At 41.6% G+C, this 24959-nt stretch overlaps 2 protein-coding genes across 2 annotated transcripts; both read right to left on the bottom strand.

Moving 5' to 3' along the window:
• Positions 1–843: 843 nt before the first annotated feature.
• Positions 844–6796, bottom strand: atic (5-aminoimidazole-4-carboxamide ribonucleotide formyltransferase/IMP cyclohydrolase). The gene is made up of 15 exons (XM_079555281.1): positions 6624–6796; positions 6356–6482; positions 6052–6195; positions 5620–5708; positions 5399–5550; positions 4403–4559; positions 4192–4317; positions 3867–3974; positions 3249–3334; positions 3092–3181; positions 2899–3024; positions 2667–2759; positions 2399–2581; positions 2155–2310; positions 844–1143 (listed from the first exon to the last, which is right to left on the bottom strand). The coding sequence occupies exons 1-15, from the start codon at positions 6637–6639 to the stop codon at positions 1024–1026; spliced, it is 1773 nt and encodes a 590-aa protein (XP_079411407.1). The 5' UTR covers positions 6640–6796; the 3' UTR covers positions 844–1023.
• Positions 6797–11271: 4475 nt separating this feature from the next.
• mnx2b (motor neuron and pancreas homeobox 2b) lies at positions 11272–13608 on the bottom strand (the record flags this gene model as incomplete). The annotated part of the gene is made up of 3 exons (XM_079555598.1): positions 11272–11651; positions 11941–12101; positions 13218–13608. 3 exons carry the CDS (start codon positions 13606–13608, stop codon positions 11286–11288), a joined length of 918 nt encoding a protein of 305 aa, XP_079411724.1. The 3' UTR covers positions 11272–11285.
• Positions 13609–24959: the final 11351 nt, after the last annotated feature.

Genomic DNA, 24959 nt, shown 5'->3' on the forward strand with positions numbered 1-24959 from the left:
GTGACACAATTTGTAAAAGTGTGTGACACACACACTGAGGCATCATCTACCCATCACTAGTTCACATGTGACAGAAATACTTTGCACTTAGTAATCCAAACGTAAAACAATCTTTTTCTCTAGTTTGGCTGTAGTACATTTTTTACACAACTAGATAGAGCCAATACACATACCAACACTGCGTGATACAGTGTCGACGCAATAAGGGAAAGTGTAACACACACTTCGAGGTATCTGCCCATCACTACAACCTTCCGATTATGAGACGATTGTTGCCGTACTTTCCCTCTTTTGCTACATTCATAAGAAGCACCTTTATGATCTTTTGGGCCTCTTTCTATGGCACATGCAGTCTCCTATAATGTGAATTGAGATTCTAATCAGTGACTCAATAATGGTTACACTTACTGTCTATGGTGCTAAAGCTATTATAGTCACAGCCACCCTTGGGCAAACTGATGGAGGCAAGGCTGCCAATCTGCCCCATTGACCCTCCAACCACTCTTGGCCTATTGTACATGTCTTTTTAGAGGTTGCACGGGTATTACCCAAATTGGTCCTCTGCTTTTGCCCCATCTCTCCATTACTCCGGGAAAGCCTGTCCGACAAAGTAAAATTTAGGCATGATTTTGGTTGATAAACACTGGATTACCTGGAATTAACACCCAGATACAGGAGGCCCATGAACAGAAAGGCTCACATGGTCTAGGAATCAAACCCAGGATGTTCTTGCTGAGAGGCAAGAGTGCTAACCACTCAGCCAGATGCAGGTGCAGATATTTTGAAGATGTGAAACAATTTCCCATTGAAAACATGTAGACAAATTGTTACAGAAAATATTAGTTTATTAATTGAAGACATCACTGACCTGGGACATGAATCAGTTCAAACTGGAATGTTCTAGTGTTGCAAAAGTGCACAGGTTATCAATATAGTAATGCTTGTAGTTACAGCAGTTCGCGACATTGCTTTTGACCTTACATACATCTGTAGTTTAAGCACCACAAACACACTACAGGGGGCTCAGTGATGGAAGAGACGCTTGTTGGTGTGGACCAGAGTAATGCCCTGTTCGTTGCAAGCTTTAATGACCACCTCATCGGCTGAGGAGCCTGAAGGAGCTGCGATAAACGCCACGCCGCTCTGCAAACACAAAGTGATAACCCTCAATAAAGCAAAACCATTTCATTAGTAGATTACATAAAAAATAACTATGATGGGGATGTTTTTCTGCATACATGAAATATTTACCAAGCATTAAAGGAATAGGCCACCGTTTTTACATACCAAGATATGTTCTTAGCTCACTTTAGACGTGTTAATATATCCCCGTCTGGTCTTTGTCCGTGCGCTCTGTCACGCAAACGGAGCACATACGCAGCCTCTCCCACATGTCACATAGCTCCGAAAAAGCTCACGATAGAAGCTACCAAGCTCTTCCACGTGTTCCCTATTTAAATAAAGTTACGTGAAGTGTTTTCATGCGAAGTATATTTACCCAGAAATGTAGCATGTCGATTTTATAAGCAAATAAAAAGGGGGACTATATTGTGAGGCGTAATGATACGAGGAGTAAAACGTCCGCGCAGTAACTCCTAAAGGTTATTGACGGAAGTGAGCGGGGGAAGTCTTTAGGAGTTACTACGCGGACGTTTTGCTCCTCGTATCATTACGCCTCACAATATAGTCCCCCTTTTTATTTGCTTATAAAATCGACATGCTACATTTCTGGGTAAATATACTTCGCATGAAAACACTTCATGTAACTTTATTTAAATAGGGAACACGTGGAAGAGCTTGGTAGCTTCTATCGTGAGCTTTTTCGGAGCTATGTGACATGTGGGAGAGGCTGCGTATGTGCTCCGTTTGCGTGACAGAGCGCGCGGACAAAGACCAGACGGGGATATATTAACTCGACTAAAGTGAGCTAAGAACATATCTTAGTATGTAAAAACGGTGGCCTATTCCTTTAACGAACAAAGTACATACAGTATCTTTAAAGCTGCACAACCCGAATTACTCTGAAAGTCAAGTAAGATCTCTCAGCTGTTGCCTAAACGCATTTTTAACTCTCACACACTCTCTCGTACATCCCGACTGTTCTCTCTACTATATATTTCAATTAGCACAGCTTTTAAACATCAGGACACTTACCCGTTTGGCGCGGTCGATGTTGTCTCTGAAGGGGAAGAAGGCGTCGGAGCTCACGGCCACCGCCTGCAAAGAGCTGATCCAGTTCTTCCGCTCAGTGTCAGAAAGCAGCTCAGGCACTTCGTCAAACATGGACTTCCATGCGGCCAAGTCTGGACCCTACAGGAACAACACATTAAAGAAGATGAGCATACACATGTAAACGATTGGCATTCGGACAATGGCTTTTGAGAAAATATCTAGTTGCCTCTCCAATGGTGTCGCTGACGAACTGGTCAATCGCATTTGCCATTTCCGCCCTCTTCACACCAGCGCGAAACTTCATGTTCAGGACACGGGGGTGATGTCTCAGCCACCAGTTATCAGCTTTATCTCCGGCCAGTCGAGTGCAGTGGATACGAGACTGCTGACCGGCACCAATCCCAATCACCTGAGAACCACAAATATGCAAAGACAGTGTATTTAAAAAGCTCTCGCGGCTGATACAAATGTAAATGCTTCGTGTGTGTGCTCACCTGTCCGTCTTTAGCGTAACACACCGAATTTGACTGAGTGTACTTCACTGCAATAGTGGCGACAGTAAGGTCCCGCACAGCTGCCTCTGACAACTGAAATAAAAATCCACAGACATGTACAACTGACGGTATTCAGAAAGCCAAATATTTTCAAAGGAGGTACTTTGAATGGCCTAAATTAAACTGTAGAACCAAATGAAATGGTTTGGAAGTGTCAAAAAAGAGATCTTACTGTGCCCTTGGAGACAATGTTGCTGAAGAACTTATTATCAATGACGGCTCCGTTTCTCTTTTGTTTGAGATAAAGCCCAAACAGCACCCTGACCTCCATCTCATCAGGCTCATAATCAGGATCCATCTGAGAATAATTATATTTGATGGCTATGTTCAAGTATTTTCCAAACTTAAAATACTCGAAATCTCACCTCAAGAACGCAGTAGTTGCCATTTTTCTTTTTTGACAGGATCTTGAGTGCCTCCTCTTCATATCCAGGTGCAATGATGCCGTCAGACACCTGTCGATTTAAAACATTTTACTTGGAGATCATGGACTTTTCCAATACTCTAAAAACAGGCACGCACCTCTCTTGAGATAATTCTTGCAGTGGGAACATCACAAACGTCTGAAAGTGCAATGAAGTCACCGAAGGAGGACATTCTGTCTGAACCTGCAGATAAACAGGGCCATTTCAGACACAAGCTACAATGTCACAGCAGCTAAAACAAGAGTTATGAGTTATATCGAATAAAAGCTCGAGATAGAGGATTGTCTGTGAAAAACATACATTCACGAAATATGTGGTCTTATTAGCAACGACAAAAAAAAAAAAGTCTAAATAGTGACAAAAACGCTACAAAAGGCAAACTAAAGACAACAAAAAAAGTGACAAAAACAGGGATGAAAACAACACAAGAGCCACAAAAAAAGACAAAAAAGCAACAAAGCAGAATGAAAAAGTGACAAGAATCTAATGGGGGGGGGGGCGACAAAAACGTCAAAAGTGACAACACGGCAAAAAAGTGAGGTAGAATATCCGTTTTGTTGGTCTTCAAAATTCAAATTAGGCGCTACACTGGCTCCAGTCGAGAAGCTTTTACATCTGGGTAATGCAGAACTGGAAAACTAGCACTTGGTTAAAGGTGGGGGTGAAGAGGTTAAGGCAATGTCAGTATGTTGCATCTGTAATTGTAATTCCTGACCTCTCGCTCGTGCATAGGCAGTGGCCAGTGGACTGAGATCCTGCAGTATGTCGTGAACCATACACACTTTGGCTTCCTCTTCAGTCAAAGGAACTCCTACAGCAGCTCCTACAAAATAAAAGGCATTAGTCATAAAATGCTGTTCAATCATTTAAAAAATGAACACTATGGCAAGCATTTGTGGTGTGATCATATAGATGAAACTCATATTTATTAAAAACAACAAAATGGTTAGGGAAAGACATCAAAACACATGAATGATGGCGCTTGTACTGCCTGATTGGTGTAGATTTTAATTCAATATATATATTCAATATGGCCTTACCTGCAGGGCTGACGTGTTTGAAAGACGACGCAGCCGCTAAACCGAGAGCAGTTTTCAACTCCCTCACCAGCTGCCAGGCGTTCAGAGCATCACACAAGTTGATGAAACCCGGTGAACCATTGACAACTGCAGACAAAAGCCAAATCATTTTAGACTTATCTAAGTAGGTCAGATGCAGACTCATAGTTCAGAATGATCACAGTCTGGTAACCTTTGAGGGGCAGCTCGGGCCTCAGGGTGTAGAGCTGGGCCGGAGCCTGGTGTGGGTTCATGCCGTAGCGCAGAGGCCGCTGAGAAACTCCACGACCGTACTGGCCTCGAAAGTAATCGGAAATGGCGTCATCGTACTGCGCCGTGTGCGTGAAAGCCTAGAAAAATAAACACACAATTTAATACGTTGAAATGACATGCAAAGTGATAAGTCCACTGAAGAGCGCCAACATTTTATGGATTCAAAATGTCAACTTCAGAATAAGGGCAGCACAATATGGAGGGAAATAAGTGCAATATTTGCCTTGAATACTGTGAACTGCTATACACATTAAAACAATTTGATTCAAATAAATTTATGTGAAAACAAGACTAAAATTGAACCAATAATGGAAATCATGACAAATCTGAGCTGTTGCACATGAAGTTACCATGTGTACGTTACCTTATAAAAAAAGGTTAAAGTTCAAGGGGTCATCACATGTCAAAACCAAAACACACAGTTTAACCAAGCCTGAGTTGGACTTTGTCTTGAATCCAAAACATTTCTCAGCTTCTACATTTAATGTTGCAATCACATCAACCACACCGACAACATAAGAAAACATTTGTCTGGAGCTCATTAGTTCTCATTACAGTGCAACTCGTATACTTAAATATTGAGTTGCTAACAAAATGTGTTGTGAAATCACACCCTCTTTACCGCTCAGCTGTGTTTAGCTGTAAGAAATGATTGAATCTAAAACAAGCGATCGAATGAAGTAATCAAGTCTCAACATGTGCAGGAGCAGCTAACAAAGGATCTATTGGGAAAGGTATTACCCTGTAAATCAAGTTAGTAGTTAATATACCAGTGAAAAACTTTCATTTCTAGTTTACTGTGAAAACCAAAGTAGTATGTGAACTTATTAGTAAGAAGCAATGTACAGTTTAAATTTTAAATCAGTCGACAGATGTGATGCAACACATTTCGGTCATGATAGGGGTAAATAAATACTTTTAGTGCCAGGGTCTTGCGCGTGTCCAAAGTTGTGTCTTTGTCGTCTGAACTCTCCATTTCTTTGGCCACCACCAGGTAGTCATCAGGGTCACACACAATCGTGACTCGAGCGTGGTTTTTAGCAGCAGCTCTCAGCAAAGTTACACCACCTAATACACAGAAGAATGCTAAAGATTTTCCATATACATTTATTGATTTAGCCAATGCCTATTGCCTACCAATGTCAATTTGCTCCACGGCATCCTCCACGGTGACTTCTGGTTTGGAGATGGTCTTCACAAAAGGATACAAGTTGCACACCACCACTCTATTGTTAAAAAATGTACCAAATTAACAAACCCAAGATAACACAGTCTATCTGCTTAATAAAAAAGAAAAACATGAGGTGCCGTGATTAGCTGCTGTATCACCAGTGATCACATCAGATTGTTCAGGCCCTAAACAAATAGGAGTCACAAGACATTGGAAAGGCAGCAGTTTTCCAATTTGGCAGTTGCTAAATGAGCCACACGTGCTTTAACATTAATGACTTGTGACCGGTGTGACAGCCATTGGTCACTCATATTATGGCATTACTTTTCACAGACTTGTATTCAAACTTTATCCAACCATTGAAAGACAATGTTATATTATAATTCCTACTCCCGCACCTGACCAGGCTGTAGCCCAGTTTCTCCATGTCTGCAGTGTCACTCTGGCTCTTTCTGGCCAGAATACCCCCATGCACTGCAGGGTGGAGGGTCTTCACTCGTCCTCCCAGCATCTCCGGGTGTCCCGTCAGATCGGCCACATCCCTACAACAGCAAATACACATGTTCTTGAGAATTCATGAAATGTTGATCATATGGTTTGACCGCTTAAGAAATGCAAACCTTCCAACTATCTGTACCTCATGTAAAATACAGGTTATATGCTCTGTGTGTTCGGCCTTTATGATTATACTGCAGTACAAACCTGACCGCCAGCCCTGCATCCCTCAGAGCTTTCGCTGTCCCTCCAGAGGCGACAAGGGACAGCCCCACATCCACCAGCCTTTTGGCAAACTGCACCAGCCCAGTCTTGTCCGACACACTCAGGAGCGCTGAAAAACATCGTTTATAGAAGTTCAACTCAAGAAATGAAGCCACGCGGCCAACATTAGCCAGGAAGCTAACATCCATCATGTCGCCAATAAAACGGTATTAAAGAACGACATTTTGAGTAACGTGAAGGAAACTCTTACCAAGTTCAGAGGCCATGTCGCCACTCACAGGTTTATGGATGAGCCTGCAGAGAAAGAGGAGCGCAGCAGTTTGACTGAGATAGCGCCGATAAATCTGGGACCAAGAGTGAGCAGAAACTGGGGTAAAACTAAACGCTTCTGATGATCATCATGTGCTTCAAAAGTGCAATGTCCCGCCCCCCATAGCCATGAAACGCGCCCGAGAGACGTAGATCCGCCCATGCGCAACACGTGCGCTACGGGTGCCATGTGGCGCACAAGATGCACTTCGACAGCATCGATCGCACGGACTGAAATAGTTGCTCAGACGGTTGTTTACACAAGTTGTACAAGTTGCCTGACCAGTGACTTTCACATATCACTGTTACAAAGTGCAATCATAACATAAACTCAACAACAATTCATTTGCACGTGCTGCAGCAGCTTTTGAAATTCAAGAAATACCTTTGGCACTTTGGGGCCAAACATAACCATTTGGTTGCACTGAGATAATTCATATAGATCAAATGTAGATCACATGGCGACGTGTGAGTCAGTAATTTGACCACTAGATGGCACACATGCTCTTAGCAAACGGTGCGTTAAAGGCACCGCTGGCAGGCTATTACTGAAATGCGTTCATATCGCATTATACAGCGGTATGTTTCAATAATAATCAGGTCTGGGGACTGAGGTGGCCTTTTCAGAACGCTGTACTTGTTCCTCTGCATAAATGCCTTGGTAGATTTTGAGCAGTGTTTAGGGTCGGTGTCTTGTTGAAAGATCCAGCCCAGGCGCAACTTCAACTTTGTCACTGATTCCTGGACATTGTTCTCCAGAATCTGCTGATATTGAGTGAAATCCATGCGACCCTCAACTTTAACAGGATTCCCAGTCCCTGCACTGGCCACACAGCCCCACAGCACGATGGAACCACCACCACATTTTACTGCAGGCATAAGTGTAAGAGAAAAGGCTTTTCCGCATTACTCGTCTGTACAGCATCTCCTTGTGTAAAGTGCGCTGAATAGTTGAACGATGCACAGTGACAGCATCTGCAGCAGGATGATGTTGTCTTTGGAGCTGCTCTGTGGGTTGACTCTGACTGTTCTCACCATCCTGTGCCTCTGCTGATCTGAGAGTTTTCTTGATCTGCCACTCCGGGCCTTATAGAACTGTGCCTCATGGTCTTCCAATTCCTCACAATGTTCCTCACAGTTGAAACTGAGAGCTTAAATCTCTGAGACAGCTTTCTGTATCCTTCCCCTAAACCATGATGTTGAACAATCATTGTTTTCAGGTCATCTGAGAGTTGTTTTGAGGCCCCCATGTTGCCACTCTTCAGAGAAGATGCAAAGAGGAGAAACACAATTGGCCCCTTTAAATACCCTTTCTCAAGATTGGATTCACCCCTGTATGGAGGTCAAGGGTCACTGAGGTTACCAAACCAATTTTGAGTTCTAATAATTAGTATTAGTGTTGAAATTAATAAAATTACAAGGGCGCCCAAATGTATGCACGTGCCTAATTTTGTTTAAATAGCCTAATTCTTGCACACTTTCCATAAATCACTTTATTTCACTTCTCAAATATCACTGTGTTTGTCCCTTATATGAAATACTGAAATTTCCTATGACAACCAATGATTTATAAAGGAAAATCATGAACATTTACAGGGGTGCCCAAACTTTTGCATATCACTGTATGTTCCTATAGGGATCAATATGGCGGGCAACACATAGTCTTACGGGGGAAATCTCAAGAAACATAGATTTGGAGTCAACGTAAATTATTTGGTGGCCTACATAATAAGAGCGAACTGTGCACGCACTAGTGCAAAGCCTATCCTGAAGGTTGCAGGGACGCGGGGTGAAAATCTCCATGTCCTCTGTGATTGGTAAGCACCTGTAACATACATTTCCTGCATCAATAAATGGCTCTCATGAATACATCTCGGAGAACGCCTTTTCAATAAACTTTATTGCCTAAAACAGTGGCTTTTTCATGCTTTAGAACAGCGTTTTCAGGCGGACAGATGCGAATTTATTGGCTCGTGTCACTCAGGGCCTCGCATGCCTATTAGTTAAGTGACACAGGACAGGGGCCCAGAGGAACCCGCTCCAATATGTGTGATTACGTTAAAAGATAGGACAATCTGTTCATATTTACGTAATGACGCTGACGTTTTGCTGATTGATTAAACTACAGGGTGTAAATATTTTAAGGGCCTCTCTGATTTATAATGCAACACAGCGAAAAGAGGCTGTTTTATTTGTCTAACTATGAAAATGGGAGATTTCTGGTAACCGCGCGTGCGAGGGCCAAGCTGACGTCCCCTTGGATGAATTGAGTGATTCAGTCAGCCCAGACAATGAAGCCATTTTTATGGCACGAGACACTAGACATTTTTATTATTTCTTTTAAAACTGTGAATTTAAGTCAGCACTTTTGCGCATTCACTGCTGGATGCTTTGTGACCGCATATATTATCAGCAATAAGTATTTACGCACAATCATTTTAATCAACACGACTGCCACATTTGGAGAGAATTAGTCACAATCAGTGACACGCGCTGCCGTATCAATGTGCTGTGATTTTTGGTATTGTGAGTCAGAGGGGGCCTTGTCATAAAACAGGCCAAGTGGTGTTTGTCATATCGCTGACAAGTCACACAGCTAAATGAGCTCCTATTGATTAGTGTTTTTTTTTTCTTTGTTTTTTTTTCATCAGCCAAATTAAAAGCCGCGGTTTGATGGAGGTTGAGTCCGGAGCCTCGTTACACTTTCCATCGCGTCCCCATTAAATCAAATCTCAAAAGTTCACCACAAACTCTCGCGTTCAGTTACAAGACTGTGAGCTGTTCAACTCAATGGCTTTTCCCGTAATGAGCCACGCTGTTTAGGGGCTCTTGGGCCAATTTATCCATATTTGTGTAACCCTGGGTGGAAAGTAGCGTTGGATATTAGTTTGCTAAAAGCCTTAAACAGGTTTTCAAAGATAGTCTATAGTTTGTTACTGTGGCTACAAAACTTTTTAATGAGAATATGTTTTTTCCTAAAGCCAACATTTTCAGCAGATGATGATAGTAATTCTATATACTCTCTATTTTGACAGGATTTGATTCCTCAACTACTGAAGAGACTCAAAAAAGCTGTTGCAATTTAGTTTCAGAATATTAATATGATTTTTTTCTCACCTATTGAAATATAGGGATTATGTCTTTTACTGGGAGGAAGAGGCTCAGTAGCTGTATTTACTTTAAGAATCACAGCCCCATTTGTTGTCCATTATTTGTCTTAAACTGCAGAGAGTTTGGTACTTGCGTTTCACTTGTATTTAGTGCACTGCCACGGGGTTTTTATGTGTATCAAATGAAATTGCACTCCTCTTTAATGATTTCTTACGGCCCCTCTGGTCCACTATATTTACTGTCCATCGGGCCCCTGTTAATGTGTCTAATCACTGTATAAATATGTGGAAGTGGTCTGAGAGGGGCTCAATGACACAGTGCTCCTTAATCAAAGACATTAATTTGCCGCCCAATAAAACATCCCGCACCCTCCCACCGTCCCGCAGCCTGACATCCACCATCGGGCTGAGAAACATTTCCCATTCATTAACTTAATTATTTGGCCATCAGTGAGCACCAAGCAGTAATTAATATATGAGCGCCTTTCCAATAGATTGGACGAGCTGAGAGCTGAAAAGGACATACAGATGAAAATATATAGATGTTTTCATTTGAGTAATAATTGGTTATAGGTCCTTATTTTAAGGGTTTATTTGACAGTATACAGCACAGACAAGATCCAGATAAATACATATAAGATTTAAATAAATTAATGCTTTTGCATGACAAATTCAGAAACATCAATAATAAAATTGCTTGCATAAATATTCTCCAAAAATGATATGATACAGTGATGGTCTGTACTTTTTTCAGACCTTTGTGCAGTGCATTCAGTGGTTAAAAAGACAAACACACAATGGAAAAATGTGACAAATGCATGGGTTTCTTGAGCATGCAAAGTGTACAGGTTGTAAAAGGTTGTTTACCTACATTAGTCTCTATCATAATGGATTGGGGTCATAGTCTAGAAGTTAATATATCGTAATTGCAGATGGAGGGCAGGGGCCAGTATTTCTCAATGGGAGATTATCTCTGGAAATCTCTCTGAACAAATGTTGAACTGTATCGTTTTTGATCAGCAACTTGCTCCACCACCGTCCTCCACACCGTCACCTTGGGGCATATAGCTGTTGTTTGCAAACTGTGGTACCACTGGTGTTACGAGGGCAGGTTTAGGGGGTACTCAGACTCCTTTGCAGTTCTAGTTTTTGTTGTCCAGAGGTCATTTTAATCATCCTTTATTTGGGCTTGTTCTTGTTTTACACCCTGTTTGGCCCTTCTGTACACAAAACTCATCTACAGCTTTGACTGGTTTGGATCCTGTGTTGCTCAGAGACAGATTTATTCTTACGTGGTACTTGGTGTGAAAGATTCAGTAGCACAGAGTCCCTTTTGAGCTTGCACTGGTTAGACAGAGTTCACAGAAACAGGTCAAGCCATCTACATAGTCGTTTAGGGAAATGTATATTAAATTCTCGCGTTTCCTCCAAGTATTGGCTGTTTGTGTTATGAAATCACATGAACGAAACCTGTTGTAATGTTCTTTTGACCCTCACAGACCCGCTCCGATCTTGCGGTCCACGCCCACCACCTCCACTGGGTCCGTCTCGTCCTCAGAAAAGGGACTGTGGGGGCTGTAGTCCTGCTTCAGAAAGTCTGTGGACCTGGGCATCCCGTTCCCCATAGCAACGGGGTACTCATCCTCTTCCTCGTCATTCTCCTCTTCCTCCTCTAAGTCTAGAACGATGCCTCTGTCGTCATGGTCCGAGGAGCGTCTGGCCGCCTCTATTTTGTCTGAGGAGGGTTTGCTCGTCCCACGCCCTCGCTCTGAATCAGACTGTCCCGTCACATTGGCCTGCTCCTTGGCCTTACGACTGCGCTTCCACTTCATTCGCCGATTCTGGAACCAGATCTTCACCTGCAAAAACATCATTTTACTAAATGTAAATATGGCTGAAGAAATCACCAGGTAAATACAAAACATCTGACGTGACACTGCAAATGTAACACGTTTTTATTTTTACAAACTTGTCACATCCCTGTAAGCCAAAGGTAAGAAAACTGTGCTGAATAAAGTAAATGGGGCAATAGTGCCATAGTGTTCTTGAGCAAGACACTACACTTGACATTTAAAACCTCTACTCTCAGGCACATTTTCATGCTTGGAAATATATGTGTGTCTTATGGACATTTACAGCAAAAACTACCTGCGTCTCTGTGAGCATGAGAGAAGTGGCCACCTCGAAGCGCTTGGGGCGGGATAAGTACTTGTTGAGTTTGAACTGGTTCTCCAGCTCCAGCAGCTGCTGACTGGTGAAGGCCGTCCGGGGCCTCCTGCACTTCCCCAGGAGCCCGGCCTGAGGGCCCGCTGTGGAGGGAGAGCACACTGGGTTAGACTGCGGCATAAAAAATGCTAATCGAAAAATGCAAATCTACATTTAAGTATGGTTTGTGCCATACATGTGCACCATGCCTAAAGACCATCACTGAAAACAGGAATAATTGTCAAAAATATGTACGATTTACATTTTGTTTATTCATAATTGACTAGAGAATGTTTAGATGCTGCTGGATAAGACTTTGTTCTTTACAGTCAAGGACAGAGGGGTTTCACTATAATTTTGTGGGAGGGAACAGTAGACATATGCCTGTGCAGTGGCCATCATTAACTATAATAGCTTTACTCCAGTTTATTGTTGACGAGGGGACACAGCGCAGAGGCCATAAAAACACAGGCGTGCCATTAACTTAATGAAAATTCAATGAATGCTTTTGGGCTTTTATTGATGAACTACAGAGCGTTTTAGGTGTTTGTTTATAGTCTCTTTGTCACACAAAGACAGTTTCAATCGTCAAGCCGTTTATAGAGAAATAAATGAGGCCAAATGAAAATCTGACGCAGAGATGAGCGGCCGGTGAGCTGCAGGGTAGTGTTGAAGGTGGCTATACTGTTGAGAATGAATTACTTCACAACACAAGCCTGGAGAAGAGTGCTTTCAGAGAGACTGTAAATTATGATAAGCAGCAAATTCACAGACTGTATTTCAGCTTCAAACACTTTGTACAAAACTAATCTCACATGAAGCGAAGCCTCTTTTGAAGGTGCACGTGAATTCAAAAAAGATATACTGGAAATGAACATTCTTGAGTCATAGATCTTTGATTTACACTGTAAAGTTCAAAAGGTCAGAATTTCATTTTAAAGTAAAGTAGTTTTGTTTTTGTTGTTGATAACTTGCTTCTGCAGACCATGTTCTTTGGATTCAGATAAAACAACACAAATAAACAAAGAACAACAAAAAACTCAAACTAAAATGAAAACCAAATAGGTCTATTTAATAGGTGTAGGCTATGAATAGATTTAAATGATTACACATATCAAGGTCTAGGGGATTTAAATGAGAAAGTTTTACGCATGACGCAGGGTTCTGTTTGTCCTTAGTACAAAACTTGTTTAACAAAAGATAAATAAATCTGAACTCACAGCCGTAGTCTGGAAGACGAGGCATCATGATCCCCGCGCGGATCCAGTGTTCCAGCGGCAGAGAGCCCGCCAGCGCCGCCGCCTTCAGGTGCTCGGGATAGGTCTGCAGCTGCGAGAAGCCGCCGTAGAAAGCGGGGTGCTGCGCGCTCAGGGCCGACAGCGGGTACATGGGTGCGGGGTACAGGCCGGGGAGAGCGGACAACCCCGCGTGTGACATGTTCAGGAGCCCCGGTTTGGACAAGAGTCCAGTGTGGAGTTGAGCCGCGCGTGGAGACGGCGTGGACCCGGGACTGCCGGTCGGACTCTCGCTGCCCGGGGACAGATCTCTGCTCACTCTCGTGCCCTCGTCCGCTAGGAGCGCGTCGATACAGAAGTTCTTGGACTTCTCCATCGGAGGTTTGCAAGAAAAAAACACTATATGGAACAAACTGGTGCCGTGCGTCAATACGCAGCAGAATGTCTTTAAAAACTCATTTATATTTTAGCCAACTTAAAAAGTTTATGAGCTGAGATTCAGTTCACTCGAAGGTTGACGTTCATCCTTTAGCGTGCAGTCGATGACTAATACAGCATCATCCCTCTAAACTACTGCCTCTTTAGCTGCAACATCACGCCTCTGCCCCGCACTAACTTCTAAACTCTTGTCCCTCCATCAGCGAGTGTCCTTCTCCCCTCGCCGCGCTCTGCTATGATTGGCTGCTCCTGAGCTGCTCTGACGGGCCTCTAATCAGCTAATTACCTGCTCGTTTCTCTCCGCACAAAGCGCTCAGAGTGAGGTAATGTTCAACCCCTGTCCCGCCTCAGAACCTTCAGCTGCATCAAGCATCCTGCATTAGAAGATTAGGCCGACGTTCCTGGGGCTACAGCCACACGCTGATATTAGTTTATATTTTAAAAACACCATTGGGGTACAGTGAGTCACTGAATTAGGGGTTACTTAAAAATGTAATATATTCTATATTAGTGATTGCGACTCTAAAAATGTATTATGTTTGTATTACATATTACTGTTTCAAAAATGTAGCTGAGTTACACTACTTAGTTGCTGAGTTACTTTTGGCTAAATATAGACTGAATATGGTAATAATGTCACGGAGCAAAAGTGCAGTCAGAGATTTTCTTTTCTTTCGCCTTCCCCCATCTTGGGTTTTGTTTTGAGGACATTAACTACAGACTGCAGATCTTACACCAGTGTCCAACTTGACACTTGACACTTGAACAACGTTGCACATATGCAATAAATAAATAAATGAATAAAATAAATGATTTGGTGCTGCATGATATTTGGGGGGGGCTTGGCATTTTTTTGTTAATACCTTTTAATGCTCTTGTAACTCGAGTTACTTGAAATGTAACGACTAATATATTCCTGTATTTTGTTTCAGTAATATCTTATATTCCATAGTTACTGAAAAAAGTCAAATTTTTGTAACTTGTTACTTTTATAATACGTTGCCCCCATCACTGATTAGGTCTAATAACCAGTGCCAAAAACAAACGGGCCTAAATTCAAGGTTTGATTGATTGTTGAATGACAGTTGCCCTACTGGCTGACGATATATGACTCGAATCTTAAATCGGCAATATATTAAGAATTTCTTGTGTTCTTATTCTTTAAAAAAATTGACACATTGTAACATATTTGGTGAATAAATATTTCCTTCCTGTGCCTTATTTCCTGTGCTTTCCCCTCTAAAGCTCATAGTTGATAAATCTGGTCAATGCCGAGGCCTGTGATACTGTCACTCAGACGAATTGCACTGCTCTTAACCCTGCAGTGAACTCAGTGCCACACAAAACTAACTGTATACTTATACTGTGCAAACATGCACATTAATGCCACTTTGTTCCCGAGCCAATGGAGGAAAGAAGTCCGTTTATACCACACAGTGCAAACAGACCGGATTAGAAAAGCCAAAAGCTTAAACCTGGCATAGTTGAAACAGGACAGGATTTGTTAGTTGGAGCAGAATTCTACGAAAAGGCAAATCCAATGCAATTAATCATATGCTGAATATTCTCCTGCAGGAGCCTTCGTTTCACTTCACCTTAAAGAGAAGGCCTGAAACTGACCCATTTATTTGTACTTCTGCAGTATATTTCATTTTACATTTTGTTAGGAATTGAATACATCCTATACTGCAAGACACATTAATGTATTAACATAGGTTTAGGGTCAAATAAAATAATATATGTATGAATATGTTAAAAAAAAATATTATTTTGTGATTCTGCAGTGAACTCAGTGCCACACAAAACTATATACTTATACTGTGCAAACATGCACATTAATGCCACTTTGTTCACGAGCCAATGGAGGAAAGAAGTCCATGTTTAAGCTTCATGTTCTCCTCTCATTATTTGTACAGTGTATTGTAGTTCAGTCGTGTGTTTAAATGGCTTCACTTTGAGACGTTGATCTAAACAAGCTGAAGGCTTGTCATGAAGTTAATTTAAAGTGCAATAGATGTTCAAAATTCATTAAAAATAATATTTGGGAGCAATTGCATTTTATCTAAATCACAGCTGCCATGATTCATTTCTTATCCAGAGCAAACCCAAATTGATTTTACTATTATATTTTTCGTGTGTCATGCAAAAGGCCATGCGTTGCATCATTGGTTGAACTGTTGCTGAGGGTCGGGCTGTTGCTGGGTTGGTAGGTCAGCCTCCCGGTCCGTGAGGGGAGGGGGGGTGACTGTGGGTGGGCTGTGAAAGGGGGATTTTCATTAGAGCGAGTGCCTGTGTCCCCCGCTGGGCCCCTGCACTGTATTACTCTGTGTTACTGCTGCTGCCAAGGGTTAACTGGCCTAATAAATGGGATCAGACACACACACCTGTGCATCTGAGCGAAGCTACGGTGGCCTAAAGCAAACAAAATACAGTTTGGGAAGGCACATTGTAGTTGTATAGAGCCGAGTATGTTCCGCTTTCGGAAAGAGTGCCGAAATGATGCGTTAATTGGAACACATCTCATCAGCCGTGTTGTAAATCCCATTAATATACCTGCTTGCCGTTAGTCCTGAACTCTACAGCACGGCTTTGAACAGGAACCAAAAAAGCCTATTTCTCTGATTCTTGCATCTTTGCATTGGCTCCCTGTTCATTTCAAAGTTGATTTTAAGATGTTCTCGTGTGTTTTGAAATCTTGGAAATACTGGCCACTCATTACATCTCAGGACTCACCGCAGAACACGCACTGAGGTCTGAGGGCCATGGTTCCAGCTCGTGGTGCCCAAGATGAGACTTTTAAACTGGAACAGAGTCTGGAAAGCTTGGCCCGCCCCATGTCCAAACAGTGTCGTCTTAAGACCCCCTTTTATTCTGTTTTTAACACAGTGTGATATGTGTGATTCTCTTATCTTATACCTCTTATCTTTTATAGGTTTCAGTTTTGTTTTTGTGTAGGCTTTCAATCCTTCATTGTTTTTAGTTATTTATTGCATCTAATCTACTGTTATGAATGTTTCTTCACTTTTTTTTATGTGCTTTAGAAAAAATACTTTATAAAGTCAAAAAAATCAACTATAATGACAGATTAATTTTCAGTGTGCCGCCTTTATCTGAAAAACACCCACACAAAAAGACAGAGCTCAGGTGTCCCCTGTTGCCCCCGTACCTTTGGAATGTGCGTGTGTGTGATCCTTACATTACTGTCTATTACCAGCCTATTGTCTATTTGCGAGTCCTGAAATGAGTGTTGTTTTGAAAAATAACCGTATCCACTGTGCTAACACATCTCTTTCATACTACTGTGAACAAACTGTTCCCTTGACATCTTTGTGCCTCATTCTCTGAAGAGGCCACACATTTGTCCCCCTGCAAAAGTCTGTAATTATTTGTGACAGGTTGACTAAAAATGATTTAGGTCCGTTAAAGATTGAGCACACCGCGTTTATTGAGAGGAGTGGCAGCAAATTCAAACCAATTAGTACCATGACAGAGAGGGATGACTTTTTTGACCTCTTTACCCTTGGAGCAGTAAATATGATCCCCATATAATGTACGGGAAGAGTCAAATACTCCACAATGATGGAATTTAACAGCAGTACATCTTTGTTGGGACATTTCTTATCGTGTGAAAAGCAAAAGCATAAAGTGATCAGTAAAAATCTGTATATTTTGTCCGTGGGGTATGTTTCTGTATTTTGACTGTGTGACCGCACTTTGTCACACCTCAGGCGACATTTTGATCAATTGAGGCGCATTAAACTTCAACACAAGGTGGTGATTTACTTCTACCGCTCATTTCATCGAGTGACAACCGCGATGCATTAGTTTATTGACTGATCGGATCATTCAGGTTTTTGTGGATATTGACACCGCGGGGTCTTTAACAAAAAAAAAAAGGGTTCACGATTTGCATGAACAAAATCAGATTGATTTTCTTAAAATACCAGCCACTTTTCAACGCCGAGTGACAGGTCTAATTAAGTTAAGGAAATGAAATGAGAGGCTCCCTGATGTGTGAGTTTAAGACGCAGTGTAGCTCTCTCCTCACAGTCAGAAAGGTCTCGGGTTTGATTTCAAGACCATTCGGGGCCAAAAACAATTAGATTCTGAAACTCTGTAGGACTGTACTTTAATACGAATGCTAAAAAAATAAGAGGAATACATTGTAGCTGGTGTTATACTTGCAACCTTTAAACTTCACAAATGAGACCTTACACAGGAAAAAGGTGATTTATAATAGCCAGAGCGTGTGAACCTTTCCAGAGGCGTAAAACAAAGCCCTCTTTGCCAGTACAAAGAGTCAATTTGCTTTAAATGTCGGGACTCTTCAAAGCCCTTGATGGTCGGAGTATCTCGTAAGTGGGCAGATAATGTGTGCTAGAGAGGGACAGTAAGATAGTAGGGTGAAAGTAATGATCCTTGTTGTCTGTGATAAGCTACCTTTATCTTTCATGCCTCTACCTGTGGACAATGGGCCCCTTGTATGGGACAGTAAAACCTGCGGCCGTTAAATGGAAGAACCTATTAAATGGTCATAAACTCTCGCTGCTGTAGATTGTGTTCAAAGACGGCTTTTGTTTCCCCCAGTGGAAAAAGTAAACAGGTGGGAGCGGGACAGGTGAGGGAGAAGGGGGAGGTGCGAGAGGTGGAATTCCCCAAATGAGACTCTGTACCTGCGCTGTCTGTTTGCCCCGTTTCCGAGGCCAGTTTATCAAACGCTGCTGTGTTATTAAAGTGGCATTGATCAGTGAGATACAACAGAGCAATTCATCGTCTGAGATTATATGGCAACAGACATTATCATTTAAACAAATACACATAGCAACGAGTGGTCATCTGTAATTAAATACTTATATAATAATTGTTTAATTGTTATATTGTTATATTATATTCAGTTAATTATTATCTCATTAGCAGTACTTCAGTTTTCATGTCAAATTCTGCCATGACTTTTCTTGTATATGCTTATTTTTTATTTTCATTTTCAATTGACAGTTTGGGGGGTTTGTTTTATGGTGCAATATGTGATTTATGGTAATGAGTTGTCGCTAAGTAGACGAGCTTCATTCAAGCTTTTAAAATAGAATTATTAACTTTTTTAAATTATATTTTTCCACCAAAAGCTCAGTACGGTTTAACCCAGGCAACTGAAAATACTTTTTTAGGTAGTTTTAGTTGTTGGTTTGATTAAGTGGACAGGGGTCACATTTCGGCGTCCACACTTGTATATCTCTATATTTGCACTTTGATTTAACATTAGTTTACGTTGAATCCCTTTCTTCATGCACCTCATTTATCCAGGCTTAGGAGCAGCAGAAAGATAATTTTCAAGCCCTATGACATAGACATATGAGGCATTATGTCCACATGCACCTGTGTCGTATGGCCCTGTTCCAATGACAGGGGGAAGAGAAGTAAAACTCAAGCAAATTACTTTTATCTCTTTAATGGCAAAACATTAATTTTGGGCTCAAGGCCTGGTGGAAAGGCAGGTTGATTTATCGACGGCTGCTAACGCTGTGGGAATTAGTCTAATTACCAGAGGCACGCTGGGCTTGTTTTCGGTGTGTACAGACAGATCATTGTGCTGCACGTTCATTTATCACATCTGTGGTCAGCGCTAATGATGGGGTCCAGTGGGAAAACTCCAGCCGCTGGCCCTGGACACGGCACAAGCTAAAAATAGTCTCTGAAGGAAGGAATTCTGGAGCAATAAAGATTATGTTTTATAACGGTAAAACCACATCAGGGTGACAGTGAATGAAAAGTAAAACAGGACATGCAAAGTCTAAGGACGGGAAGAATGAAAGAGTGGCTTGTTTGCTAGATATCAGATTTCAATGGTTCTGGAATAGATGTGACACACTTGCCTCACTGAAAGACGGTTCTGGGTTTGATGGTTTTTTTTATAATTTTTTTCCATTCCACACACAATTCTCAGGCCCCACACTGTCTGTCCTATATGGTAAGCTACAATAGGAGCTTACCAATATAAGCCATTATTATATTATTATTATAAATGTATAAATGATACAGCACTCAGCACTGAGATATATGGCGGCTTACCATTGGAAGCCCAAACTAGAAAACGCTTTTTAGGGCTGCATGATATTGAAAAAAACTTTGATACACAATATGGGTGTGTGAAATATTGCAATGACAATATTATTACAATATTTTACTTTAACCATTACAACACGGTATGTCTCAGTCAATTTAAAAACAAATTGTAGCGAAGTAATTTGTTTTCCAGCAAATTGTGTAGGCTGAGTTTGCATAAATTTGTCAATCTCAGTCAGATGATTTTGCTAAATGTTGTGGCTTCTTGTGATACGGATATTGCAATACAATATTTTTTGCGAGATATTGTGCCCTGATGATTTTATGCCTTCTCCCTTACATGTGTATTCACATTCCCTGCAAAAGGCCATTCTTACCGTTACAGTACAGAGGGTCTTATCAGCGGGTTAAACAAACCCGCAGGATAAGCGCTCCATTGCGCTGAATGTGCACATAGGCGGCATACCTGAGCTGGTTTTATGACCGGCCCGTTGTCTCTGTGCTGTGGTAATGATTGAAAAATATGCCTGTAATTGCTGATAAGTTCTTTAATGTTTCTGTAAACTGCTGTTGGCTGTCAGCTTTACAGACATTTGATAAAGTGCGTCTTTGTAGTGAATGACAAGGGCCCGCGGCGCATTTGAAGTCATTGTGCTCCCACGGCGAAAGCAGTTTGATGTTTGAGGAAGGAGTTCAGGAGGGCAAGAGTCGATGTCAGACTGAGCTAAATTGCTTTGTGGTGGATTTACATGAAGACTCAAGATATCGATGATTAGCTATAACCCTATAATGTTAACAATGAGGAACAATGTTCTCAAATCTAACTAATGTGGTCCTTTAGTGGATTATCACATTATGTTATAGGAACAAAACTGAGCACATAATAACTCTCTTTCTTAGCCAAGAGATTTGATTTGAATCAATGTATTGTTTTTTTTTAATTTGTGCTATTTTTAGTGTATTTTTGTAATTTATTTATTGTGCTGTGTGAATGAGAGCCGTCGACAATACTGCAATTCCCTTCAGGATTAATAAAGTTTCTTTCTTTCTTTCTTTCTTTCTTTCTTTCTTTCTTTCTTTCTTTCTTTCTTTCTTTCTTTCTTTCTTTCTTTCTTTCTTTCTTTCTTTCTTTCTTTCTTTCTTTCTTTCTTTCTTTCTTTCTTTCTTTCTTTCTTTCTTTCTTTCTTTCTTTCTTTCTTTCTTTCTGTCTTTCTCTATCTATCTATCTATCTATCTATCTATCTATCTATCTATCTATCTATCTATCTATCTATTCTGTCTGTCTGTCTGTCTGTCTGTCTGATCTCAAAACCTCAGCCGCTTATGGCGCTGATCATTTGGAAAACACTTCTATTCTATGATATGTATTACAGGGGCCTATATATGGACACAGGAACCCTGTGCGACGTGAGATATTACATCTCATTTGAGTCTCTGTTGTCGTGTCACCAGCCTGTGGCCTTTTTATTTAAATCATATTTGAATCATAAAAGTGAGACACCCGTGAAGGGGGAGAGGGTGAGGGAAAAACCAGGGAGCGAGATGATTTTCAGAGACCAAATTAAGTCTTTTCAGCCTGAGAGGAACCGAGAGGCGGGACAAGCACCAATCATGGGGAGGTCAAGTCGCTCCACCCAGACGTGCCCTCATATTCACGGGGCAATAACATAACACCAAAGCATTCAAGATTACACTGTTTTATTCATTGTCAGAGAATAGATTTCAATTTGCGAAGATACCAGGAAGAGATGCTGTTTGGATTAGATCTAGACAACAGTGCTGACAAAGACTATGTCCTCTAAAAGTCCTCTCCCGTGTGTAGTTAAAACAGACCAGTAAGCAGTAATCAAGAAAGTAAGCAATTGCAATGGCATTTCTTTAGACATAAAACTTTATATGAGCTGATGCTCCTTGTGCTCCCTAAACTGTCCCTTAACTTGCCTATTCTCATTTCTTCTTTTTTGTGCCACCTCCAATTATTGTTTCTATCTTGCATGGAGAGGCCATAGCATGGATCTGATTCCTTTTGCTTCACACACAGTAAACAACACAAAGTGAACATCTGGTACGATACAGTTTGGGGTTGTCTGGCTTCACAAAATGATGCATCTCTGTGTTGACTTTAGTCATTTAACAAACTTACTTTATTGGGATTCGGAGCTTAGATACAAGATTTTAAACCAGTGTCATTTACTAGATTTGTGTCCAATTTACATAAAGCTCCAAACAGCACGAGCATATGGGGGTCACCACAACACCTCATCTCTGTAATGGGACACGTTTTATTGCAGTGGAGCGTGAGTGACAGGTGGAAATGACATCACTAACATTTTAAATCGTTGTCCTTTTCTGTGTCCAGTAATACATCCTAATGTGGTGTTTTCCACTAAAGAAAAGCCATTTCTTCTGTTTACAAAACCCGCCGCTGTGACCCACCATTTTTTTTTGTAGCCGTTTCATTTTACCGTCCTCATAACTTCACTGTGTCACTGCATTTGCCAATTGGCATAATTGAGCCGGGTCAGATGATAAAGAGTGCAATAACGACCGATGCAGGTGAAATAAAAAACATCTCCCGCTTATTACTTTTGCCCTTTTCCAGCGTCAATCACGGCTCTGTGCCAACAAACAGCGCGACAGATAGGGCCCGGAGTGTTTATTTAGGGGAAAAAGCCCAGGAAGAAAAATAAAACGCGGGGAGGGAGGAGGAGCAGAGCGGAGATAGATGAGATGTGACAGGCTGCCACTCTCCTCATCAGCATGACACCACTGTCACGGCCCTATTTCAGGAAAATTAAAGGGCCTTACGGTAAACGGGACGGCAGGGGAGGGGCCTGGCGCGGAGGCAAATGAATAGACTTGTATGCAGATGGAGCGCGCGCCTCTCTCCTCCCCCCCGTTTGTACTCCAGCCGCTCCCTTTGACATGGTAATGGCTCCAAATTGATGAAGACACTTCACTCATTCACTGACAACTCTCCTGGCAGGCGACATAAACACTTCCTCCACCCCCCTCGCCCATAACTCAGCGTGGCCCTCACTGGAGGACACCTGCTATTGGCTGCAGCACTTGTTTAATCAGCTAATTTGCTCCTCTGTTGTCTGCGTTAATGAGTGTGCCACCTCTGGATTATCTTGTCATCTGCTCCTCTTTATCAGCGCTGATGAACTCTCATCCAACTATTAGCGCCGTTGTCCACAAACGGGACAGGGCAGAGGGTCAAATCAGTTACAGAAGGCTAGTCAATGACAAATGGGATATTTAAGCTATCCTTGTTTAGTCATTTTAGACTGTTCAGTCCAAAGTGACAAAACATTTGCCTAAACAGTTTCAGGTCTTTCTTTGAAATGGCACAATAGTAGCAATAAAGCACTGACAAACACTGCATACTTCTGTAATTAACAAAGAGTCAGTGCCATTATGCCTCAGTGCTGATTATGCACTGATCCTTGCTCTCGCAGGTGCAGACTGTCCCACCTCGTCCGTGTATGAATGCAGTGTGTAAGTGGTTTGTGGTCAGAGGGGCTGATGGCGTAGATTAGCGGTCTAGCTTCCCTTAGTTTATCCCAGAGCAGTTGTGGCTGAAATAGCTGTCAGCATCAACTATGGAGTGTGAAATGCAATGTCTTTGAGTGTTCAGGAAACTCCAGACAACATAACACATGTTTCTTTCTTTTTTCTTCTATGGAGATCAATTCAGTTCTATTCAGCACTACTCACATGAGGACACGATGATGATCATGTCATGCAAAGTCTGAAATCCTCTGAAAACGCTTACATTTATATTTGATGTAATTATTTGCACAACGCAGAGAAGATGCAAATAAATACATATACAACATTTCAGACTTTACATTGCATCACCATGTGTACCGGATTAATTCTCTTATTCTCTCAGGTTCGAGTCCCAGATTGTAGGAGCCTTTCTGTGTTTGCAGGTTCTCCCTGTACCTGGAGGGGTTAAGAGCAGATGCCCAGCTTCTGAAGTCAAATACAGAGGATAAGTTGCCTTATGGGGACAGCAGTTGCCCACAAACCCTTAACCTTAAATGCCCTTATATAACAAAACAAATCCTAATAATCAGATCAAATAAGCAACATTATTGTACACTTTTCCTTGTTGAGGTATTTTGAAGCATTCTCAGTAGATAGTGGCAACTTTTATTTGGCCAAACTATGCCGTCTTAACCAACTCACGCTTTTGTTTTGAAGAGTAAAACGCTTGATTTGTGTTGAATCTTGAGAACTCCATCCAAACTGCCTTGCATCAAAGCACTTTTGATATCTTAAAAGAAAACAACAAAAGTCATAACTACAAACTTTGTGACCTTCTTACTCTGCAAATAAAGTCTATTGATCCTCTCTCCCCAACTCCCACTTCAAAAGACTTATTGTGGAGCTCCATTTCATCTAATCACTTGGCAAAAGAGTCCCGAGTCTAAATAAAGAGAGAATAAATAAAAAAGTCTTTGGGCCAACATGTTGCTCTCACCTTTGCAGATGAAATTACCCGAAAAGCTGTTACAAATCAATATAATCAATGCAATCAGCTAACTGACACAGGCAATCTCCTGCCAGTGAGTAAAACAGGCCTGGTGGAGATCCTTCAATCTCACGCTCTATAATTGCCCCCAAGGGTGACGTTAGGGTGTAGCATTTTGTACACTTAATTAAATTAGCGTGGCGCGTGGACAGGGCGGGTTGCAGATCTCAAAACAGGACGGATAGGCCTGGAACCGAGCCAGTAATTAAAGCAATACCTTTACTGATTACGCCAATCCCCTTTAATGAAGCCATTAAGCATTTTAACCCAAACACTCCCATGAATTAACAAGCACCACTGGAAAAAGCACAAGTCGTAACTCATCCACAAAAGAGACCAGATGTAATGTTAATATTTCCCAGTGTCTAATTCAGTTTTGACGGACGGCGAAAGTTCAGCCCATTTCACATAAACTTTAAAGCTGCGGAGCTCCATTGTCAAACTATGGAAACTTTACAAGCCGGATTTACAAGGCTTACCTCAAATCACGTCTAAAAAGTTTTCAGCGCCACACAAACATATCTGTGCAATGATTTAGAGAGAAACCCAGGGGTACGGCAGAGAGAGGCAGCCATTCAGCGCTGACCTATAATGCTTTGCTAATTAAATAATTCACTAATTGATTCATTGCCAAATCGATAAACCTTCCAGATGGTTTATGGTTTGAGAGCTAAAGTGTGTATGTA

The sequence above is a fragment of the Gobius niger genome (assembly GCF_951799975.1).
Source record: "Gobius niger genome assembly, chromosome: 4".
Classification (NCBI taxonomy): domain Eukaryota; kingdom Metazoa; phylum Chordata; class Actinopteri; order Gobiiformes; family Gobiidae; genus Gobius; species Gobius niger.